This window comes from Equus asinus, chromosome 2 (assembly GCF_041296235.1).
Source record: "Equus asinus isolate D_3611 breed Donkey chromosome 2, EquAss-T2T_v2, whole genome shotgun sequence".
NCBI classification, from domain to species: domain Eukaryota; kingdom Metazoa; phylum Chordata; class Mammalia; order Perissodactyla; family Equidae; genus Equus; species Equus asinus.
In genome coordinates, this window is record NC_091791.1 from 85581391 (window position 1) to 85607073 (window position 25683).

Consider the following 25683-nt stretch of genomic DNA (forward strand, 5'->3'; position numbering starts at 1 on the left):
CTGTGCCACCGGGCCGGCCCCACACTTTATCCATCTTTAAGCGTATGGTTTAGTAGCATTAACCACATTCACGCTGTTGTGCAACCATCACCACCATCCATCTCCAGAACTTTTTCATCTTCCCAAACTGAAACTCTGCACCCATTAAACACCAACTCCTCATTCCTCCCTCCCCCAGACCCTGGCAACCACCATTCTACCTTCTGTCTCTATGCTCCAGGTACCTCTTATAGGTGGAATTATATATAGTGTCATTTTTAAGGAATTCTAAGTACTCCGTGATATTATTTAAAAGTGAAAAAAACCCAACTGATGTGACTTCTTTGACTTTTCTTTTTGCTTTGTGAAGGTAGATTTGTGCCCAATGAATGCTGTACAGATAATTCCATATCTTGTGTGTGTTCAGTACATCATTTCATAGGGACTTTACTGGCAAAGAAATTTCCACCGCTTCATTTCAGCAGTCACTACACTTTTTGCTTATGCAAGATCAGAGCCATCGAAGGCAGAGAGGACTCACAGGTACAGAGTTAAAATACACACAGCTGAAAAAAGGCTCTACACAAACAGGAGCACGTGTATAAGCAACGGCACACCTTGAAAAATCCAGGAGAAGAAAGCAAATTTTTAGCAAATCAAAGAGGAAAACACTCCCTAAGCAAATTCAGGAGCCTAGAAACAATTTCTCAGAACAACAGCTGCAAAAGCCAAAAAGCACCAGAACAATAAATATGGAACAAACCACAGCTCCCTTTAGGATTAACCAATTTCAGTCTTTAGAGCGAAACCTAAATTACGATTATACGTGATAAGCAACATTGCTTTTCTAAAAAGCTTTAGGGAAGGGGATTTTCAAAAGCAGCTGCTGCTGATATTTCTCATAATCGGGTTCACATCGTGTCTTCTATGACAGCCCCCACATGCTTTACAGAGAGACAGTAAGGGCGGTAGACAGGAAGAAAGATGGAAGAAACACTGCACATAAAGAAGCGTGCATGTGCACAGTAAGAGGAGCTGTAGGTAGGGCGTCAGAAACCCAGGGTTTTAGAGGCAGCTCTGTCTCTTCCGGCGTGGCTCAGCCATGCCCCTTCACCTCGCGGGGGCTTCATTCCCTCAGCTGCAAAACAAGGAGGGTGGGGGCCGGCCCCGTGGCCAAGTGGTTAAGTTGGCACGCTCCGCTGCAGGCGGCCCAGGTTTTCACGGGTATGAATCCTGGGCGCGGACATGGTACCAGTCATCAAGCCACGCTGAGGTGGTGTCCCACATGCCACAACTAGAAGGACCCACAACTAAGACTATACAACTATGTACCGGGGGGCTTTGGGGAGAAAAGGGAAAAAAAGAAAATCTTTAAAAAAAAAAAAAAACACAGGGAGGGTGGCTTCTTAAGAATCCAGAAACAGGGTGAAATTCTCCTTATCTAAAAGGAAAACGCATCACCCATTCACCAAACATGCTGCCCGGCACCCTTTAATAAGCAGGTGGCTTTCATGTTTTGCCACACTCAAGGTGATTTGAAAATGAAGGCTGTCTACAAAATGTGTTGCTCCCTGGCTTCGATTTCCCATCTCTCTCTTCCCCTCCATTTGTCACGTCTCTCTGCATTCAGAAACACTCTTAGCGTTGCCCAGGCTTCAGTCTTGGTGGCATGTACCTCACGTTCCATACAAGAGTGGCTTGTCCTGCCCACCTGCCCAGGTCATCCCACCTTGCACCCCAGGGCACTGAGGCTAGGAGAGGCACAGCGGCCACCAGAGGCAGGCCCGGAACTCTGAGCCCTTGCTGGCAACTTAGGTGCATTCCAGCTGAAGCCTGGAGGCCTCTACTCACTGAAGTCCTCAAACCTGCCATGTGACAGGGCCCCCTTCTGCAGCAAGATGCTCAAGATACCGGGAACATGGCCCCAGGGCCACGAGAGCCAGGGTGGAGACACTTCCCACGTTCAGAGACATGGGGCTGTGCAGCCTCCCCCAGAGGATCCTGTACAGGGATGTGAGGCTGCAGGGCTGCAGCAGGCTGGTGCCAACTGGAATTCTGTCTTTTAAACCAAAACTCATCACACAGCTAGACCGTGGAAGAAGGAAGATAACATCATCCAGGCCCTGAGTGGACTGCCCAGGGCCAGGGTGCACAGCAGCTCAGTAGGTTGGCGCCCTGGGGAGGATACTCCCGTCCCGGCCTCCTGGGCCAGGGGCAAAGCTGCCTCCATGTGGACTGTCACCTCCCTATGAGAGAAGGGGTTCCTAGTATCCTTCATCTCCTTCCTCCAGCAGGAATCCTCCCACTAGTCTTGCATGCTTTAGCACCCACGCCCTCCTGTCCGCAGCACCTGCCCGTGTGCCTGGAAGCCTGGGCTGGCGAGCCTTCTGCATGCTTTGGTGCTCCTCCTGACTCATGAATGCACCCCTGTCCATTCTCAGACCGCGTCCATTTTCACAGCTTTTCTCCTGTTCTTTAAATGTGTTGTGCGCAAGACTGAAAATATACAAGGATGAAGATTGTAAAATAAGCACCATGGGCCAAGCGTTCGGTTTATAAAAGAAAATTTTACTGAAACTGCTGAAGGCCCCCAGACTTCATTGTGCTCCACTGCCGGCCCCAGAGGTGAAGATCGTTTTGGGTGTTCACCATTTCCACGCATGGATTTATCCTTCTCCTTCCTATGTGTTAGCCTTAAAACATATAGAATGTTTTGCTTTTTTTTAAGCTATTTGTGTTGTACTGTATACATTCCTCTGGAACTCGCTTTTCTCACTGAGATTATGTATGTGAGATTCATGCAGGTTGACATGGGTGGCTATAGTCCATTCTCTGTCACAACTGTATAGTATTTTGTCATGTAAGTCAAGTATTCATAAAAGAAATACTCAAACTATAAAGCAAGGACTAGCTCACCCTTACAAGCGAAAAGTCCTAACATTAGAACGGAACAGAGAGTAGCGGTCAGTCTCTGCTTTCTTTTCCCCACCCCCCTCACCTCAATTTGAGATCCACAATTAATTTAGTTGCTAAGTAAATTCAGTTATGTTTACTTCTGGAGTGATCACTTACAAATAATCCCATGTTTTTAAATAAGAAATAGGTATTCGTAATAGAATACAGAAAAACAGGGCCAGTGGCCAGGTATTAGTGACCTGGTCCTGTGGATTTAATGACATAACTCACAACATAAAGTTTGAGAGAAAAGCTGTGGGGAGAAGGATTACGCATTCCTTCTAAAGATGTACCAGGCTCCGATAGTCTGCAAAAGGAACTCTCCACATGAATGGAGCAAGTCCATCTGTCAATGAATACAATAATCCAGCCTGGCACCTTATGTTCATCTTTCCATCATCAAATGGAAGAGAAAAAGTCAACTCTAGACAACTCCTTGGTGCCAGGGAGAACTGAGGTTGGCATTTGAAGACGCTGAGGCACGGAGAGGAATGGAAAATGGCAGCCACAGAAGAAGCCAACAATGTGAAGAAACGGTTGGCCCATCTGTCTTTAAGAGTTGCTTCAAGAAGGAACCAGCTGTCTGATATTGGGGAAAGTAGAATAATAACTTGCATTTAAAACAAAATTATATTAGAAGGCAGACAGGTCTGTTCTGTTTTGCTTGTCTTCAAATCACAGCTGATGTCTTCATCCTATTTTATTGGCTTTGGGGGCTGAGCGCTGGGTATTTTAAATCATTTTGCAAAATTTAGCTAAGAGGAATAAATTGCCAGAAATCTTGAGAAATCCATATTATTTGTATTCCATAAGACACAGGTCTGGAAATACACATGCAAACTGGACTGACTCAGCTATGGTATCTGGCGCCTCGAGGAAGGAAGGAGAAAAGGACATTTGGCTTGTCCTCATGCTTGTGTTCTTTTCTTGAAAACTCAGACACACCTTTCCTTCATGAAAATTCTTTCCTTAAAAACCAACCTCACCGGGAACTTTTAACCCACAGAAACTACCCAAGGGTTTTGAAGTCATACCACAAGCAAACCATAAAGAGGGAGCCTTGCCAATATTGTTTAATAATGGAGATCCCCGTGAGGTTATTACTCATTGCTACAAGGAGGTGCAACAGCTGCATGAGAATAGCTTGACTTGACAGTCTCCTTTCCTTTGCTTGTTGCTCAAGATCCCACAGTCCTTTCCCTTGCTGGCTCCTCCTTGTCCTCCTCCTCCTTTTCCCCTGCCACCATACACACGGTGAGAAAGAAAATTCCTCAGAGCCTCATTCATTCACAAAACGCATATCCACAGGATGGACACACAGACTTACTTGTTCAAGAGAGATCCAGAAATCGCCATCCATAATCCCACACCATCCACACACAGGAGCAGGAGAAGGGGGAGCCTGTAAGTAATCCTGTGGTCTTTGTTGAGGCTTCGCTTCCCACTGAGTGGCTTGGACAGGCTCAATCAGGCTTCAATATCTAGCTTCTCATTTTCAGACAGACAATAATCATCACAGGAGTGTCACAGAAACTCACTCCCCCACTCTACTCCTTCCCTCGGTCTTATCTCAGTAGTCCCAAAATGCTAAAAATATTAACTATGATTCAGCTTTTAAAACTTCTGTGGTCCTGTCATAATAACAGCAGGCCAGACGCGATGGGGCAAGAGAGAAAATCCAATTAATCCCTCCCCCAGGGGCAAACAACCTTATCAGATATTTTCCTTTAGCCCTAGCCCAAGTTTTGCATGAAAGAGCCCACCTGTCAGTTTTTCATACGTTTCAGCACAAAATCTCTGAGGCAGCATTTTTATTTTAACTCAGAGGTGTTTTATTAAAAATGCCTGTTACGGCCAGCTGGTGTCAAACTGCTCGTTTGCTAACTAGGCATCAACTCAAGAGCCTGTAAATCTCTCTCTTTCATGAAGATGAGCACCACAAACTATTAATAACAACTTCTAAAGCTGGGCTGCCATGGGCCAGGTGGACCACAGACGGCAGGAACCCCGGTGAGAGAGAGAGGAGAGGAAAAGAGAGAGGGGAGCCTCTCCAGTCACATATTCCTGTCTTAGCAACATTCTGTCCCCCATGCTGGACCGATTCATTCTATAAAACTGGATCACACGAAGACACATCCCAGAATTACGTTCCAATTTTCCCGTTACCATATTTGTTATATTAGCATAACATATGTTAGCAAACACTAACACTGTGCGTGTCAGACACAAGACACCCCAGAAAAGACTCAGGTTCTCTCACCCTTGGAGGCTATTTGCACAGAGCAGGAACAGAGAACCTGTCAACCCAGTCATCAGCTTAGTCACTGAGCAGCCAGGACACCACATGTGGAACGCAGCTTCCCCTCTCCAGAGGAGAGAATATTTCTCACTGTCGAAATGCAGGTATTGAATCCAGAACTGCCCTTCCCCTGCCACCTTCCCTAGACAAGGGACCTTCAGAATTTTACATATTAGGCCACCAGGTGTTGTCATTTATTTGGCTGACCCTCTGCCATTGGCATTCTGAAGCTGTGTGATGACAGGAGGGCGGGAGCTGGTATGACCAACCACTCCAGTCCTGGGCTCGGGCCACCCTGGTGCAGACCAGAATGGACCTTAAGGGGAGAGCACTAACGCCAGGTTCCAGCTCCAACTCTGCACACACTGTTGCCTAACAAGCGTGAGCCTTGGTTTCCTGTCTTCATGGTGGAGATGTTCATAGTGCACACCTCGCACACTGTAGGCATTCGATATTGTCGTTAATCCACTTTGGAAGCAAGCTTGCACAAACACCTGAAACCCTCTGGTTTGGGTTCATCCTTCCTCCATAGGAAGAAGACACTCTTACTTCTGATGTGCCCTCTGGGGAAGCCTACAGAATTCTGGAATTCACAAGCAAGGTGGCCACACTTAAACTTGTCCATTTCCCCAAGACCTGCCTCTCTTCCTCTATCCGACCCTTCAGTCAGTGGCACTGTCACCAAGCAGAGAGCCAGGAAGCAGGAGTCATCCTAGAATCCTCATTCTTACCCTCCCCCACCATGGAAGCAATTGTCAGAGCTTATGGATTCTTATGCGTCCACACTGGCCTTTCTCCCTCCTTATGCTGGGCCCCCTTGGCTCTCATCAGGCCTCTGGCTTGTGTCCTGAGTGGACTCCCTACCTGGAGCCTTGTCCCCTCTGCCGAGTGTGCCATCTAAGACTGACGACATGACCCCCGCTGAAACCAGCAGTGCCTCTTGGTAGCCTTCAGAAGAAAGTTCAAGTTCGTTGGCTGGCACAAAGCACCTCATTTGGGACCTGGCCCCTGGCCGCTGGACCCTACATGCATCCCCTCTGACCCCCCCACATCCACTCACACCAACCTCACTAAAAGGCCCTTCCCGCACTATGCCGACCCTTCCCTGCCCGGCTGCCTGGCAACCACTCACCTACCAAGGATGTGAATTCCCAAGGGCAATGGGTGGGTGGGGGTATCTTTTTTGTTCATTGCTCAACATCCTGTACCTAGAGCAGCGTCTGGTACATATTAGCGGATACCTAGTAAATATTGTTGGAAGAATGAACGAACAGTTATTCCAGACTCAGAGTAAGTATCATTTTTTCTTGGAAATATTTCTTGGTTCCTCTTCTTAATCTCAACAACCAAATCTGTTATCCTTCATTTGTGCGCCTCTTTCTGCCCACACCATCCTGCAGGTACCTGTCTCATAGCATCTGTTGCTCTGTGTTCTGACGGCTCAGTGTCCCCTGTGTCTTCAGCACTCCACTGCAGCCTCTTGGGAGCAGAGCCGTCTTACATTTGCTCTAGTGTTCTCTCTCTGTCTCTGTCTCTCTCCTGCCTCTTTCTCCCTCTCACCCCAATCCATCTTCTCCTGCACATCTGATACAAACAACCAGGTATGGGTCCTGTATCCTGGGTGTCATAAGCATCTCTGTAGGCCCGTCATTAAGCAGAGTGACGAATACTTACTGGGCTATCCATACATTGTAGGCCATTACACATTCACACCTAGATAAAGAATCTTTCTTCTTGGGTAATTCCTGGGTTAATCTCACCAAGGACATGATCAAACACACACCACCCATCAGTTCCACAGTACAAATCTGAGGAGGGAAAGGGATGCACCCAGAAATGTGAAGCCGCTTCATGGTATAGACGATAAGTAATGCGCCGACCACAATGCACAGGTACTATAATGAGACAGGACATGGCAAACATTATATTTCTTATCTAATATGTTTTGTTTATTCAAACAAGACCCGAAGGATTTGCGTGGGGAGAAAATGAGACAAATAGACTGATGAGAGCAGTGTGAAATAATCTGCTTTAAGGTGTAGAGAAGAAAAGTCAAATGCATTTTCTCTGAAGATATCCAAATATAATTCCAGTTGAGTCCATTTCCCTCTTTTTCGTGAATGAACGAGAAAGGATTTGGGGAATCTCATGATCACTTAGTTTGAGATGACGGGAAGCATCACCGTGTGTCATCCTGAAAGATAGATGCTCCTCTCTCTGTTCATTTCTCATGGCTCTGGGGAGTATTTAGAGAGTATCTCTTTCCCAGCTGTAGGGACCCTGACTGCGAGCCCTGCAAATAACTCAGCCTGAGCTGAGGAGAAGAGCACACTCACTTGAAAGGGAACTCTTAAAATCACCGTGTTCAAAATGAAAAAACAACCCACCAACTAGGAGAAAATAGTTGCAAATCATATATCCAATAAGGGGTTAATCTCCATAATATATAAAGAGCTCACACAAATGAACTACAAAAAAACAAGTAACTCAATCAAAAAGAGAGCAGAAAATATGAACAGACATTTTTCCAAAGAAGGCAGACAGATGGCCAATAGGCACATGAAAAGATGCTCAACATCACTAATCATCAGGGAGATGCAAACCAATACTACACTTAGACACCATCTTATACCCATTAGAATGGCTGTAATCACCAAGACAAAAAACAACAAATGTTGGAGAGGATGTAGAGAAAAGGGAACCCTCATTCATTCACTGCTGGTCTGAATGCAAACCAGTGCAGTCACTGTGGAAAACAGTATGGAGATTTCTCAAAAAATTAAAAATAGAAATACCATATGACCCAGCTATCTCACTACTGGGTATTAACCCAAAGAACTGGAACTCAACAATTCAAAGAGACTTATGCACCCCTATGTTCACTGCAGCATTATTCACAATAGGCAAGACTGGGAAGCAACCCAAGTGCCCATCAACAGACAACTGGATAAAGAAGATATGGTGTATACATATATATACAATGGAATACTACTCAGCCATAAAAAAAGACAAAATCATCCCATTCTCAACCACACAGATGAAACTTGAGGGCAAAATGTTAAGCGAAATAAGCCAGACAGAGAAAGACAAACACTATATGATTTCACTTATATGTGGAATATAAACAAACTTACGGACAAAGAGAATAAATTAGTGGTTACAGGGGGAAAGGAGATGGAGGGTGGGCACAAAGGGTAAAGGGGTATACTTATGTGGTGTATGACAAACAACAATGTACAACTGAAATCTCCCTATGTTATAAGCTATTGTGACCACAATAAAAAAAAAATCAATGAGGGAAAAAAATCACTGTGTCAGTATTTGCTCTGTCCTACCAAACTGTATTTGTAAAATTGGAGAGAAGAGCAAAATTCCCGTCTGTCCACTGTAGCCTGAGCTTGCATCAGGGAGGAGAGGGGACAGGCCAGGGGGCCTGGACACGGACATCAACTCTCTACTGACCTAAGGGTGTGACTTGAGTCCCAGGATGCTCATCAATTCAATGAGGTAGAAAATAATACCTAGTTCACAGGGCTACTGAGAGGGTTAAAGGTGAATTTGCAAGGATATGAGTTAAAGAGCCTGGTACATAATAAATGGGAGTGATTATTATTCTCATGGTTTTGCTTCAAAATTTTTGGTCATTTGGGGGTCTCGTAAGATAAGAAAATGTCAACTGACTAGCTTGCTTGCCAGGACAAGACACAAAGTGGGTATCAGTTAGAGTTCTATGATCATGCACATAGGGAGGGACACAGAAACTATGGCCTGGAAGCAGGACCGAGGCTGAGAGGGTGATATAGGTTAGATTGTTCCCCCTAGAAGAGATACGCTGGAGTCTTTAAGCCCCAGGGTCTCAGAATGTAATTATATTTGGAGAAAGGGTCTTTCAAGAGGTACTTAAGTTAGAATGAGGTCATTAGGATGGGCCCTAGTCCAATACAACTGGTGTCCTTATAAGAAGAGGCGTTAGGACACAGACACACGCAGAGGGAAGACGATGTGAAGACATGGGAAGAAGACGGCCATCTACAAGCCAAGGAGAGAGGCCTCAGAAGGAACCAGACCTGCCAACACCTTGATCTCAGACTCCTGGCCTCCTGAACTGTGAGAAAATTAATTTCTGTTGTTGAAACCCCCGATCTGTGGCACTTGTTACAGCAGCCCCAGGAAACCCATACAGAGGGCAAACGGATGCCCCTGCCAGAGAATCTCCACCGTTGGCCACTGGGGTGTTCTACAGAAAATACAAACATCTCCCACTTTTCTCCAGGCCACAACATGGTGTTACCGTCTCTACTCTACCAAATAAATAGTTGCCTAACGATCCTCAGCTTGAAATAAAATTGAGAGGAAAAATTCTTTTTAAAGTGTTCAAAAGTTTCATTTGAGAAACTGCTCTCAGACTAAGAAGCAATAGAATTGAATTGGACCTTCTCCTCTCTCTACTCTCATCCCAGGGGATCCTCCCTCCCCTACAGGGCTGTGATGACTCTCAACGTCACATCCACTGGACTTCCCCCAGGGCCAGGCCTCTACGTCCAACTGCCTCCTTGATTCCCACTGGGACATCTCGAATGGACTTCAAATCAACGTGTCCAAAACTGGAATTATGATCCACACCTTGCCGCCCCAGGTCCACCGCCAGAGTTCAGACATACACCACCATCTAACCGGTCTTCCAAGGCAACAATATAGGGTCTTTCTTGTCACCTCTCTCTGCTCCCTCACCCAATAACAATCCCTAGGACCATCACTGTTTCCCCCACCAGACTCCTGAATCTGTGTACTTCTCTCCATCCCAGCTGACTTCACTCTCTCCTCACCTGCCCTTTGCCTGACCCAGCCCCCCAGGTCTTCCCAAACACTCCTCCTTTGCAGTCCATTCTCCTCATAGCAGCCCACATGGTCTTTGAAAAGCACAGATCTGATCATTTACTGTCTGCAGGAAATCTATGGGAACTCCCATGCACTGCTGGTGGGGGTGTGAATCGGAACAGCCACGTTAGCAAACTGGCAGGATCCATTTTAGTTAAACATACATAGACCTTAAGCCCCAGAAATTCCACTCTTAGGAGAACACCCAACAGGAGGTGAAATGGAATCACCAAGTAGTTCACAGTAGTACTATTCCAAATAGCCAAACAGGGGAAACTACCCAAATGTCCATCGACAGCAGAACTGATAAATAAATTATGTTGTATTCACACAGCAAAAACTACTGCTCCAAGCAGCAAATGGATGAGTCTCATAGTGTTGAGTGAAAGAAGCCAAACAAAGAATATAATGGTATGACTCCATCTACGTACAGCTCAAAATGGTCAGAACGAACCTGTGGTGTTCCAAGTTAGGAATGGCGCTCCCTTGGGAGCATGCTAGTGGCTGAGAAGGACACAGGGGAGCTTCCGGGGTGTTAACAATGTTCTGTTTATTGACTTGGGTGCTGGCCACCCCGTGAAAATCAATAAGCTGATCTGGATGGGCACTTCTCTGTACGCATGTGTCATAGACTAAATGTCTGTGTCCCTCCAAATTCACAGGTTGGAACTCTACCCCCCAATGTGATGATATTAGGAAGTGATTATGGTTAGATGAGGTCATGAGGGACCAGCCCTTACAAATGGGATTAGTGCCCTCATGAGAGTTGAGAGAGCACTAGCTGCTCTCTGCTCTCGGCCACATGAGGACACAAGAAGGTTCTGGTCTGCAACCGGAAGAGGGCTCTCACCAGGACCCAACCATGCCGGCACCCTGACCTCAGACTTCCAGCCTCAAAAATTGTGAGAAATGAATGTCTGCTGTTTATGAGCCCCCCAGTCTGTGTTGCTTTATTATAACAGCTTGAATGGTCTACGACAGCACGTTATACTTCAGTAAAACAAACCAAAAAAAGTAAAAAGCTACAACACTGGCAAGTTTCCATTGCTCTTTATATAAAGACCAAAGTCCTTAACTTGCTTCCAGAACTTTGTTGGTCTGGTCAGTGTCTATATTTTGAGCCAAGGGCTCCCCACCCTCCTCTCCCCACCCCTGGGCTCCAGCTATACTGGGCTCACTGACCTTCTCTCCATCCCTTGAAACCACTAGCTCCCACTGGCTGTGGGGTCTTTGCGCAGGCTGCTTGCTCAGCTGCCCTGGGCTCTCCTTCCTCTCCCTTCATCTGTTACTTTCTACTCATCCTCCAGATCTCAACTCAACCTCACTTCCTTGGAGAGACCTTCCTCTGTCTCCTGTCCCCAGACTAGTCAGGTGCCCATGGTACATTCTTGTACTTTCCTTCATGGCACTTGCCACCATTTATAATTACATGTTTGTGTCTTTGATTGATGTCTGTCCCCCGACTACATCTAAGGGCCATGCGGTCAGGGTGTAGATCTGCCTGTTCATTGCCCCATCTATAGCAGCAAGCCCAGCACCTGCCGTGTAGTATGTGCTCAATAAATATTTATGGAATGAAAGAGCAAGACATTACAAGACAGCAGTGCCATTTCTCTGCAGCAGACAGCTCAAAAGACTGCCCTCCAAAAGTTGGAAGTTTCCTTCTTAACGTCTAATTCCTTTCTGCTGCAATTTGAGTTCATTTACCCTCATCTTGCCCTCAGTGCAAATGAATTGAGACACTTACACTGAATTTCCATTTTCCATACACTCTTCTTACATCTTTGAAGTTAGCTGTTAAGTCACTTTTGATTTTTCATCTGTTCAGTGGAAATAAGCTGATCCATGCAGATCAGTTATTCATTTCTATTCTCTAATTGGGTTTTGTTTAAATGTAAGCTCAGCCATGCAAAGCTGCATGGAGAGAAAAAGTGGGTCTGAACATACATGTTTCACCAATCAAAGTGGACAGCTGCATCGCGCAACCTCATAGAGCAACCTGAAATAATATTAACACCTAACGTCCATGGAACACCAACTGGATGAGGGAAACAGAAAGTTGGAGCACTCAAGTAACATGCTGAAAGTGACCGAGTGACTAAGTACAAGAGATGGGACTGGAACACAAGCCACCCAGCGGGAGCATCTTAACCTGTACTCAGTGAGAATACAGTAACACTTATTCTTTTCCCTCCACCAACAAGTGAGCTACAAAAATGCAGAACTTTGGGTGCCTGTATCTTGACTTTCCTTTAAACAGTAATAGAGACAAGCTATAGTCCCATCGCACATTGAATTTAGCCATTAAATTCACGATGATTCACGAAGTAGAACGTGATCTTATCCCCTTAGTACTCAGAGCCATAACATAGCTTGTCCATAACCTAGATCAGGAATATTGTAAATGAAAAAGACATCTGGGACCATCCAATTAATCCTCCTGGCTGTATAAGTTTGGCCTCTGTAATCAGACCCATTCTAGCCATTCCCCAGAATGGTGGGTGCTACAGACGTCTGGATGAGAAAGGACATCCTCATATTAAACCAAATGCTCCCTTTCTCATTTTTAGTTCATCCCTTGTGGGGGAGATTGCCTTGTGACTGCTGACTCAGCCCTGTGATCATGTAACCCCCAGTCCACTCCCCCTCCAGAGTGGCCCTTTAGCTGGGAATACTGTCAGGACCTGTTCTATGGCTCCCATTGGGACCGTGCTCCATCCAGATGGAACCATCTCTCCTAAGCTGTGGGCACCCTGGACACACCCTACAATGTCCCAAGGCTTCACACTTCACCATTAACAGTAGTGGAACAAAGGGAGGTGGGAGGGACAAAAGAAGTCCACACAGCCATCTCTGAGGCAGCAGCAGGCAGAAAAGAATCCTAGCGTCATGACTCACCACAGCTACCTGTGTCCCTCTGATTGAGCTTCAGAAAGAAGCAGCAATGGCCCCTGAAAACCACAAGCCCTCGAGAAGCTCATTCACTGCAGAGAATTCTGGACTCTGGGAGGCTGAAACCGGGGGGATGTTCAGACACAAAGCTTTAAAACCCAGATTTCGGCTGCTGTGGGTCAGGGACCCCCACATCATTTCCGCAAAAGGCACAGGTGCTCTTCATGATTGCTAGGACAATTAGATGCCGCCATTGTTGCCACATATAGTTAGGAACTCAAGATGCTAAAAGACATAGGAGATGAGAGAAGGTCCTTCAGAGGACCCCACTACCCGCCAGGACTCACAGACCTTTTTCAGCCCACACTTCACACTATTTCCACAGCGAACCAGTTCAGGAGCATGCTTGGGAAACACAGCCAATGAGCTACAAAAGGTCCTATTGGCCAATGTGACCTGGCCATTTATATATCTTCTGATGTCATTTGCTCTATTCTTTTTGCCCCTTTGGTTCTGTTTATTCGTGATTCCATTTCCAAGGCCAAACTATACTGGAGAACCATCCACTATCTAAATTCTCCATTAAGGACCTTAAGAGAAAGGCAGAAGGAAGAAGAGCAAGGCCAAGCAGCACTTGCTGTTGCCAAAGAGACGAGAAGGGATGACTGCGGTGTCTTCGGCTTTGCGATTTACAGCGAGAACAGTTCAGTTACAGCAAACCAGCGTGTTTAGATAATGACAGACCCAGACGAGCTGGAGGGGAATTCACCGATCCTCTCAGCTATTCTGCTCTTTTACAAATGAGCAAACAGTGAGGCCAAGACCAGCAAAGTGAATTGCCCAAGACCCCTCAAGTGGTCAATTCTGTTCACTGTCAGAGCTGTAGCCTTGGTAGGCAGCTGGCCATCCCACACAGGCAGACATCAGCCAGTGCACCTGGACTCCAGTGTGAGGAGTCCTAGGATGGCAGACACTCAATGACAGGTGGCCTTCAGCTGGTGGCATGCTGACCCACAGGCTCAGCTATGGCGACTCATCTCCCTACCGCTAACAGCATTCTGGATCATCTCCTCCAAACATTGCAGCTCTAAGAGTTTGTCACAGCCTTAATGAAAACTCAGCTTGCCAACAGACAGGGCATATTAATTTCTCTATCAGTGTTTATATCCATGTATTAGACAAGTTTGAGGTGAAAGTGGGGTCAGACAGAGCTAGTCTCCTATGGTCACATCCAGAGGATGCTATGAATGAGCCCTGAGGGCTTATGACTCTGCACTCTAGATTCTGATGGAAATAGTTTTAGTGCCTTCATTAATACCTCGTTTCAAAGAAGAATTTTCTTAATAATTCAGATGACTACTAAGGGAATGAATTGTGTTTTATTTTTTTTTGAATTGGAGGGCTATGCAAAGAGAAAATGTTTTTGAGTGGAAGAGAGAAAACCAATGGAAGTGACGTAGCTACTAAGGCTTTGACCAGACCAAAGCACATTTGAGCATCGCTGGTTAAGATGATTTAAGATGCCCTCATGTAGTTGTAGAAATTGGAATTTTGACATTTTGATTACATCTAGCCCACAGAACCCCTCTTCTGACTTTCTGTCTGGGAGTCCGCCGCCGGTCCAGGAGAGAGGACCCCTGCAGGAAAGATCCGATGATGAGGTTGAACCTGTTTTCCTCGATAGCTTGAAATCTATCATTTCAATGTTCCTTCACAGGTTTCCTACCATGATTTTTCATCGATAAAACTAGTCCTTATGACTCTAAACCCTTTCAATTTGGTTCCTTGCATGAATTCCCCATTGAATTTTATGATACTCATATTTGCTCGAGTTTTCAAATCATTAATGGACTGTTGTCTAAGACCTGATGCTACGGGGCACTGGGAGGGGACATCACAGAAAAGTGCTGAGACTCCAGTCCTTTGACTGCTCATCAGGCTAAATTCAGCCTCGCTTCCCACCTGTAGCCCTATTATAAATTGCTTACCTGATCTTGGCTTTAAATCGTAATCAGTAACCACCGCTGATGGTCCTTCCCCTCTCTCATCAGGCCGTGATGAGAGAGGACTCCCAAATCTTTCATGGTGACTCAATGTTAGATAATAAGCTTTTCCTCCTAAGGCTCCTTAAAATGGTAATTTATGGCTGGAGATCTTATCAGGATCTGGGCACAGAGAGGACACTTGTGGGATTGGGCCCTGGATGTGACGTCCCTTCCACAGCCACACGTGGACGATGTCAGGGCCCCTCTCATGATCTTCTTCCCAACCATCTCTGTGTAAACTAAACTGACGCTCATGAGCGGACGCCTGGAACACATCTTTATACGTGGTAGTGGGAAATTACGTGCAAAGGGAGATTATCTTAGCAAGTAAAAGGAAACATTAAAACTGAAAGCATATGTCAAAAACAATTTCTTAAATAATTGCTTATCTAGGGTACAAGGAACCTGCCTCAGAAATATGGACTTATCTTGAAATATGCAGTAACCCCAACAATTGGTTGTTTGTGGAAAACGAGTTGAGTAGACAAGTAATTTAAGGAGAATTTTCTTCTACTGGAATCCAAAGCATTGTCAAGATTGTGCTCCTGTCATCTGGATTGGTTTAAAATAAAACTCAGTGGTTTTAGGGTTTTTTTTTTTTTTTTTTAAAGAACAGATGGAAAGAGGGCCACAAAAGCGAACAGTATGCAAACAACAGCAGAATTTCAAACAGTAGTGGGTAAGGAAATGGAAAATAAACAGAAATCTAGGCGAGAGCTACACCTTCAGTCCTAGAAAGACATTCCTCTGTCTTCGACCCTTGTGTCAGAATGCAGGTCTCCTAAGGAGAGTGGGAGCCTCAGGACCCAACATGCAGACACCAGGAGACCAGAGTCAGACTTTCAGGAGCTTTTTGAATAGTTAAACCCATAAAAGGTGCTGGTCGTAATAAGAAAAAACTTTCAAGCAAATGGAGAGAAATAACCTTACAACAGGAACCAGTATGACACACACATTTTTTTTCATTACTAAGATGGGGAATTTTTTTCAAAGAATGAAAGAAAGCCAATGTTAAAAGTAGTAAAATGCCTACATAATTCAATAGAGTAGATGATCAAGTACCAAAGCAAAATTCTCATTTTTGAGACATGGAGATTGATGGGCCCGACAATAACGTCTGCGTGCATCGCATTAATCACGTCTTCACGCCGTAATCAGGGTCTGGGGAAGGCTTCCGGTGCGCCAGGCACCCAACTCTCCTGCTACGGGGGGAGGGCCTCGGCGTGGCACAGTCCCCCAGGAAGACCCGGGAGAGCCCAGGTTTCCCCTTTGGTCATGAGACAGAACATCGCAAACCTCTGAAAGAGACTCCATTACAATCAGTGGCTCTCCTTTTGGATTAAGGCACGCAATGGAGACGAGGGAGATCTCAAAGAGCCACTGGCAAACGCCACGTGCAGGGTTTGGCCAGGGTGCCACTGACCAGCCCAGAAGCAATTCAGAACACTCTCATGCCCCCTGACCCCACACACCACACACACGTGCACACACTCACACACATCCATCATATACATACCACACACTGGCACTCACACAAGCACACACGTGCATACACACCATACACACATCCATCAGACACATACCACACACTGGCACACACACAAGCACACACACTTCATTTCCTCTTCCAGCTATAATTATCGTCTCACTGCCTCTATTCTCTTTTTTTTCTCTGTCGCCACCTCTTGTCTTCCCCCACCCCAAATGGACTTCCAGACTATGGGCAATCCTCACAGGTACCAGTTGGTCCTGCTGAGGTCATCAGGTTTGAAGATGACCTGAGTCTCGCTCTCGGTACGCAGACGTGTGTCTGGAGAAAGCTGGAGTCCAGGGTTCCAGGGTGCCCCCGCCCCCCCACCCCCATGTGGTTCTAGACGCCCTGCTCTGAGGGAAGATAAAACTCCTAAAGGGGGCTGGCCCAGTGGCGCAGTAGTTAAGTGTGCACGTTCCGCTCCTCGGCGGCCCGGGGTTCGCCGGTTCGGATCCTGGGTGCGGACACGGCACCGCTTGGCAAGCCATGCTGTGGTAGGCATCCCACATATAAAGGAGAGGAAGATGGGCACAGATGTTAGCTCAGGGCCAGTCTTCCTCAGCAAAAAGAGGAGGATTGGGAGCAGATGTTAGCTCAGGGCCAGTCTTCCTCAAAAAAAAAAAATTCCTAAAGGTTGATCTGGCTATACTAATAAGATGATATTTAAATCCATTATGAAATAGAGATTCATTAAGATCAGGCCTGTTATTCAAGATAAGTAGGAGGTGGTCATGAATGAGACAGAAATCTTGTAAGGAATTGCTCAATGTTCTATGTTCATATACTCGATATTAAAAAAGCGGTTTTTGGGGAAGAGGGTGGTATAGGAAGGACATTTTGTTCAACTCCATTAGCTATGAATACCAAAAGTCTTCGCGACTATGTCCTAATTGGTACCTCCTGACTAAATGCTGGAGCTCAGGCCAGGGGTGCAGTGCAGGACGATGGCCAGGTCAGATCCCCTGGAAGCCCCAAATTTCAGGTCCAAGAAGCCACGTTTACTCTACCATCCAGAGCTGGCAGAGACAGCATCAACAAGTTTGGCGTCTGATCTTACAAGGGCAGGGCTGGCCATGGTAGTACATCTATGTTCTACCCGTGCTGGTTAGGGGACCGACGTCACAGGTCAAATAGGTCTCATCATCTGATAGAGAAGAGGCTGGGATCAGTGGAGCTGGTCTCTGGAGAAGGAGTCTGGCAGGAACCCTGAATGAAGTCAGGCTCAGGGCAAATGAAGAAGCAGGCTCTCCCTCTCATGATGCCACCTTGAGGATGAAGGCTTAGGGACTCAATGGCAAAGAGGGCAGAAGCAGTCCTGAGCCAGGCTACTGGCTGAATTTAGTCCCCACTCACCCAAAGATCAGCCATTGGTACATGACACTCCTTGTTCAGGAGACTCAGTCACAATTGAGGGCTTGCCCACTCCCAGTGGGCACAAGATTGGGCTCCCAAAACAAGAGAAATGGATAGAAAAAAAATCATTCCAACACGATGAGAAATTGGTAGTCTACAAGTCAGGGCTACTTTAAGTATCTGGGGTTAGTTCACCAAGCACGTGACCCCAGAAATAAGACTATTTCAGACCCTACCCAACAACGGAGACAAATACTAGGCCTACCCTCATTGTCTCAGGGCCCGGGCCATGACGAAACCACAGTTGCCGAGCAGGGTGTGGGCAGAAAGGGATGGATGGATACAGAGGGAACGCTTTGCTGGTGTGTACTGAGTCCTGAAGGATATTATGGGCCACTTTTCCGGATCAAAATAATGTTCTATACCAACATGCCCGTAGAAGGCTGATGTCATGTGCTACGTCTTACAGGTAGTACGTGATACACAAAGTTTGCATCAGTTACTGAGCTAATATTCAACCCCAGGAACAAAGGATTCAAAATGAAATAGGAAAGCCAGAGCATCTATGGGGAGACCAGCCGGAGTGGGCGGGGGGGGGGGGGGGGGTGGCCCTGGTGAGCTGTCAACGTGTGGTATCATCCAACTTAGAGTATGAATCTTGTTGTACAGACATCCAAGCTGGACTCAGAATGCTATGCCTGTGTTACCTAAAAACAAACCTTATCATTAAAAAGGAAGAGAGGAAATAAATGTAAGAGATGACCTTCAGTTACACGGGTCCTGAAATACAGGCAGCCCCACAAGCCAGAAGCAACAGCCTGTTTCACCACAGCCTGGCAAGGAAGAGAGATTGTCAACAACCAGAAATCAAGGACACCCTGAAAGCAAATTCAAACCTTTGGCAGACCCAGAGGCTGCTGAGAATTTACACCAGGAGTGGACAAGTAGACCTGCAGAGCCTGCAATTTGGGGCAGGCTCATTTCTTTCGAGACAGAAGTGCGGCAGTCCATCAGGCAGAGAGGTGGAGTTTAAAACACAGTCAACTGACCAGCCATTGTAGAACCCACAAACAGGAAGGTCCCGCCAGCCTCAAATTGTTTGAATTCAACTAAACTTCTCCACAAATGGCATGATTCTGGTCAAAGAGAGAACTACCTCACAACTGTGGGCAGAAGACTGGGTCTTCTCTCTCTAGAAAGGCCCAGAACTTTCTATTCTTCTCTTCCCCCTACCAAGGGCTGCCTTCAGAGCCCACCAAAACTCTGAGGAAAAAATGATGACTAATTGGCAGTGCTTTGGAAAGCATATAAGATAGTCCCCCTTACCTCCGGCGAATATGTTTTAAGACCTCAGTGGATGCCTGAAACCTCGGATGGTACCGAACCCTACATAGACTATGCTTTTTCCTGTACATACAAACCTGTGATAAAGTTTAATTTATAAATTAGGCACGACAAAGGATTAACTAATAATAAAATAGAACAATTATAACAATACACTGCGATAAAAGTTACCATAAATCTCAGCAACCTCAGTATACGCCTTTTTTCTTTCTTTGTCAAATTGAGAAGTTGCATCTTTTCAGTTAAAGGAGGGACTTTACGGCTTCTCTTTGGCATATCTGAATTGCCAGCATCACCACTCTTGAGCTTTAGAGCCATTATTAAGGAAAATAAGGGTTACTTGAACACAAGCACTGTGATACCTCCACAGTCAATTGGATAACTGAGATGGCTACTTAGCAGTGTAAACAGCGTGGATACTCTGGAAAAAGGGACAATGCACATCCCCGGTGAGATGGAGTGGATAGCGTAAGATTTCATCATGCCTCTCAGAAGGGCACACAATTTAAAACCTATGATTGTGTATTTCCAGAATTTTCCATTTGATATTTTCAAACCACGGTTGACCTTGAGTAACTAAAACCTCAGATAAGCGGGGGACTACTATATAGTCTAATGTAAAGGGAATCTGTGACTCTAGACTTTCAGGCGCCACCCTACAAGAAAGGGAAGCTGGCCAGGCTCTGGGCTTGCTGCATGAACGAGTAAAGTCAGCTCTGAAGACATCTTAGAAGGGGCGTCTGCCCTGGTCCACGCAGGCCTGGCCCCCACCCCATCCCCAACAGCATCCCTCCCCAATACACAACAAGAAGAAAAATGCTGGATTCGTATCACAAAACTTGAGATTCAGGTTTATTCTCAGAAACTGGATTATTAGAGCAATATTCCAAAAATAAGGTAACTTTGGGAAAAATATTTATTCTATAAAATATAATCGAAATTAATATTTAAAACAAGTCAATTCACTGTTATTAAGATCACCAGGCATATCTCAGTTTATGGCGGAAGGACAACAGCATAATAATTGAAGAAAGAAATTAATTGCTAATCTCTAAAAACAGACTTTGTAATAAATTAACATGAAAGCAATAGTGAAAATACATCCATCACTCTTGTTTGTCTCCTTTAACATGTTTTTGTGGCCTTTGTAGGGTGCTGCCAATTTCCCCAGATTCTAAAACACGACAAGTTCACGCTGCTACTGATCAAGCTGGGGCTATACAAGGACAGGTGCCAACACCCCCGGTCCAGACACCTTCACACCACAGGACGACAGGATAACATCAGGATAACGCCAACAGACAGCTCAGGCCCTCCGATCATAGGTCACAGAGACCTGCTCAGGTTGGCCAACGACTGAGCACACGCTAGTCAGGTGCAGCGCAAATCCATTTCCCAGGAGATCAAGGGTGCGTTACAGGGAAAAGAAGGGAAGACAGGCATCCATAATTAGAACTCTCTGCCTAGCTGGTCTAAGAAAGGACTTTAAAACTATAATGGTCTGTCGATGTTTTATTCTGAAGATTATGTTGGATGCCCAATGGAGCCCCATGCACTTATCAAGTGGCTCCTGCCACCAGGAGGAAGAGGGACAGTCCTGCCCCCTTAGTGCATAGAGCACTAAGCCTTTGCCACCTTGGTGTCCCGCCCTGGGAATGAAGTTCCCACACCAAGAGCTCTCCTGATTGTCCTAGGCAATGTGGTGGCCAGGTATGCAAATCTCATCTGCCGGGCCTTCCTCGCTCTTCCTCTCTTGCTTCCCACCCCCACCACAGAAACCCACGTGGCCCAGGCTCCCAGAACCTTCGGGCCTCCTAGACCCACTGCTTATGGACTTGAGCAGTGCCCACAAGAGGGGGTTCCTTTCCTAACTTTTTCCTACTTGAACTTCAGGCTTGTGTTCGGCTCGTCGATGCCAGTTCTAGTCCAGAGACAAAGGACAGTAAAAGCTTTTATCCAGAAAAAATGGTGAGAGCTGAGTAAGGCGAGACCCCCGCCCCTCAGCAGCCAAGGCCCAGACCATTTCGTCACAAGATCCTTATGGAGAGACTCTAACGCTGAAAACTTCCAGGCCTATGGTTTCCAGAATATTTGTCAGGGGCCACTTTGACCTTTTTCACTCCACACTAGAGACGACCAGCAATTCCGCTCCTGAATTAAGAAGTGTTTGTGAAGTGAGACAGACTCACTCATGGTTGCATGTCTTCCGGGCAGAGGCTCCTCCAGGTCCAGTCATCTGCTTCCTTGACAGCTTTTCATTTGCTCACTCACTCATTCGTTCATTCCAAAAACCCGATATTTTTGAGTATTCTGTATCCTAGACTACGTCTCCGCCAGATCAGCACTCTCTCTACTAACCTAGAGAACTTCCCGTCATGGATCCGACAATATGGCTTCCTCCTTCATGCAGGGAAGGGGCTGCGGAGACAATACAATGTACCTCAGCTCTTGTCCTAATTATTATGAGCTCCACTTTACAGCATTTCCCACTGCTAGTTTCAAAAACTGTATAACCATTGACCCTTTCAAAAGAACCTGGACTTGATTTCATGTTATTATCTTCTTCACTTTTCTCACAAAGAGAACAACAAAAAAATTAACTTTCCATTAGGGTAACCGCTGCTTTGAGGATGCGCGGCTAGAGGCTGGCCTACACCAAGCCCAGGAGCCAAGGACGCCTGGGAGTGTTAGCCTCGGAGCCAGATACTGCCGACAGAACCACAGCATCCCTGAGAGGGACTAAAGATAGGGATGAGAAAGAAAATAAAAGGAGGAGAAAAGGGATGAAAGGGGGAAAGAGGAATAAAGGAAGGAGTGGTGAAGGAGAAAAGAGAAAACAGGTAACAACAAGAGAGATGGGAGGGAAGCAGAATAGAAGGGTCTACACAGAGAAGAGTACAGGGTTTGGAGCCAGATGCTCATCAGGGCTCCTCCTTGCCTACTGTGAATCCCAGCCACATGCACACGGCTTTTTCAAAAGGAGAAATAACTATTTATTTTTCATTCCTCCAGAGACGAGTGTCCTCTGAAGGTTTTTTCCCCTTGTCTGCCAGCCAGCTAAGCAGGAGCCTTAAGTTCACTCAGAATCAAAACACACTCACTGCAAAGAAATGGAGTATCGGCAGAGGAATGCCAGGATGAAGGTGGGGGCTTCCTTCTCTCCCTTCCTGATGGTGGGGTTTCAAGTCTCTGCTCACTTTCTCGAGATGACCTTAGCCAAACAGATGACTCAAGCTTGGTGGGTTAAAGAGACTGGGTCCTGGTATTATGCCAGACACAGCGCTCTGATTGTTTACTAACCAGGGTTTCCAGTTCACCCGTTTATAATCATTTGCAATGACTTAAAATGTTTTTCCTAAACAAATATAACTGTAAGGGCAGATCTGTTTTATGTATCAACACAGTCGGTGAGGAGAAGTGCTGACGGATGGCTAACATGAAAATCACATATGGCCGCGGGGCCATGTGCAGGAGCCTCATCTTTTCTCAAGGCTTGAAAATGAATTCCTCCCGTCCTGCACCCTCAGGAGGGTTGACTTGCAGCCCAGCTAATTAAAAGCATCTATACATCCGATGGGGATGGTCGCACGGCTTGAAAAGGCACTGCGGCTTCTCCTGGGTACCTTGCTATTCCATTCTTTTTTTCTTAAACACGGTTCCAAGCTGCTCTTTACCGCCTCCAGCGTCTACCATGGGGAGCCTTGCAGGAAGCAGCCCCAGCTACCCGGTGCTGCCTGTTCTCATCTGAAGCAAAATAGGTATATCAGTCAAATATTAAACAATTACTGTCTTTAAATCTGTCTCGTTTCCAATCACGTGGAATGGCAGTGTGAAGCTAACCATACATGTGAATAAGTAATGAAAGATTAAAAAAGAGGATTTAAATAAAATATCCATCATTATCGGGCTTAATTCTATCTACTGCTAAGAAGACAGCCATCTGGAGCACTATGGCAAGGTGAGTTCTAAGAAGCCAGGCACCCCACGATGTAATACAGAGCCAGAGATTTGCAGGCCAGCCTTCAGAAGGCTGGTGAGGTTATCAAGGAGGAGTGTGACTGTGTTGATTTATCTGTTATTTTCATTCTGAATTTTACAGGAATGATGCCAGGTTAACCCAAGTTGATAAAGCAAGTCTTAGAAATGCCCTATTTCTTTTGAAGTTCCTCCCAGGAAGTTGGGCCCTCCGATAGCACAGAAGATGCGCAGGCAGTAAGCTTTGCCAGGGCGCCCTCTAGTGTCCAAAGAACCCCACTGACGCAACTCTCTAATCCCCTCCCTGCCTAAGAAACCCCATTATTACTTTAATTACAGATTAATTACACTCTTTCATCAAGGTTAGAAGACGAATCAGTACAAAAGCATGACAGCTGGAGAGTAGAAGGCATGCTTTATTTCTTCTTATTGTGACACCATTTCTTTTCAATGCTTTTTCAATTTAGTAGTAGTTGGGAACTGGGCTCTGGAGTCAGACCCTCAGGGTTCCAGTCACAGATCTCTCACTGGCAGGCTGTCCTCGGGCAAGTTATTAACTTCTCTGTGCCCGGTATCTGTCTCCTAAGGTAGATGTAACAGTAAATGTAAAGGACTATGACAGTGCCTGGGACTTTGTAATAAATGTTAGCTGTTGGTCGTTGTTATTATTGTTGTCATTGTTTTTGTAATAAATCAGAGAATTGCTACATTTGTGCTTGAAGTGACTTCAGAGATAATTAAGTCCAATCTCCTCATTTTACAGGTGAAAAATCTCCAGGCCAAAGGAGCAAAGTGACCTGTCCACAGTCACCGAGATTCAATGGCAGAGCTGAAATGAGAATTCAATTCTTCTGGCTCAGTCGACAAGATCCAGGTCCTTGACTGCCCTGCAGAATGGCCCCCTTAGGAAGCACCCCTTTTGCTCTCAATGTGCAGGGTGTGGAGCAGGGCTGCTGGGGGTTGGGGCATACTGATGGATCAGTAACGAGCCTCAAATACCAGCCAGAGGTTCAGGCACAGGAGTAAGGAGGAATCTCTGTCCATTTGTTATTAGGAGAGTGTCAGGATGATGAGATCATCCAAGACTGAGAAAGAACAGGATGAGGTGACCTACAGTCTACCTAGAAGTACTGGCCTCATATACTTTCAGGAAGCCTAAAACAACCACACACAAAAAAATTAAAGTCCAATACTTGTCAATCTGTTTCCAAAGACTAGCTTCCCAACCTTCCACGTCTTTTGAGATAATATCTGTCTCCAAGGGCCAAGCAAGCTTCCAGAGGACCTTGCATGAATGTGGAACTAAGAGGCGTGTTGGCTATGGAACTGACTTCTCTCAATGAAAGGTTCTGTTCATTTTCCTTTAATGAAGATACTGTACCACAGAAGGACAAATGTTGTATGATTCCGCTGACATGGGGTACCTGGAATAGGCAAATCCATAGAGACAGAAAGGAGAACAGAGGTTACTGGAGGCCGGGAGAGCAGAATGAAGTTATTGTCTAATGGATGTGGCCAATATTGCCAAGGAAATATATGCCAATCTGCCGATTGCTAGTTCTTACATTTTTAACCCAACTTAATGTTTACTTTATTGGGCCAAAGATTATTTTATCTTGGATTAAGACTCATAATACAACAAAAGCTTAATGAGGTAATAAAACCTCCCCTCTTGGGTGAACTTCTGAGATTTCTTAGCCCCCTTTTGATTTCCTGACAACACTAATGCTGATGCATAAACAAACAAGTGTAAACACGATTACTGGTCAGTGTATCTGGTGGTCTTTGGCAAACATGAAGAGTGGCCGTTAATGAATGACACTGGAAAACTCTCTTCCAAAGCAGACAAAGTTTCCATGTGGACTTCAGACAGGAAAGGTCAGCATATGGCAATGACCAGATTCACCAAGTCAGCATGTTTATGTATAAAAAAGCTCTAGAATGGAGATTAGAAGACCAGGTTCTCGTCGCGGCCCACCCACTCACTAGCTGTAGGACCTTGGCAAGTAGCATGACTTCTCTGGGCCTCAGCTTGCTTCTCTCCACAACAGACTCACTAGGTGGTCTCTAAAGGTTTTCAGCCATCATTCTGGGATCTGGGCCAAAAACTCGTCTTGAGTCTACCATGGCCATAGCGTAGGGTACTATCCACAGCTAAGTAATCGAAAAACTTCCAAAAAATATTCAACTGTACTAAAGTTACAGTATTATGCACCAAATAAAAAAAAATTCTACTTTCTCTTGGTGGAATAATCTGCAAAGGCAGAATGAAAGATTGTACATAGGATTTCACACATCAAAACAAAAAGAAAGTTGGAGGAACAATGTACAAGATTTTTAAGATATTCCTCTTAACATCCACCCGTTCTTTTTAAACAGTCCTGCAATGCAGTCCAGTACCGAAAACGGCGTCACATTCCCTCAGATTTTCT

At 45.7% G+C, this 25683-nt stretch overlaps 1 protein-coding gene across 24 annotated transcripts in view; it reads right to left on the reverse strand.

Moving 5' to 3' along the window:
- Positions 1-25683, reverse strand: part of DISC1 (DISC1 scaffold protein) — a 395918-nt gene that overhangs the window by 140656 nt on the left and 229579 nt on the right. The window contains exon 10 of one of the 24 annotated variants that reach the window (XM_070492695.1): positions 19496-21694. The exons of 22 other annotated variants lie outside the window; for them this stretch is intronic. In XM_070492695.1, coding sequence (XP_070348796.1) covers positions 21630-21694 — 65 coding nt within the window. In that variant the 3' untranslated portion in view covers positions 19496-21629. One more of the 24 variants, XM_070492688.1, reaches the window with a different exon arrangement.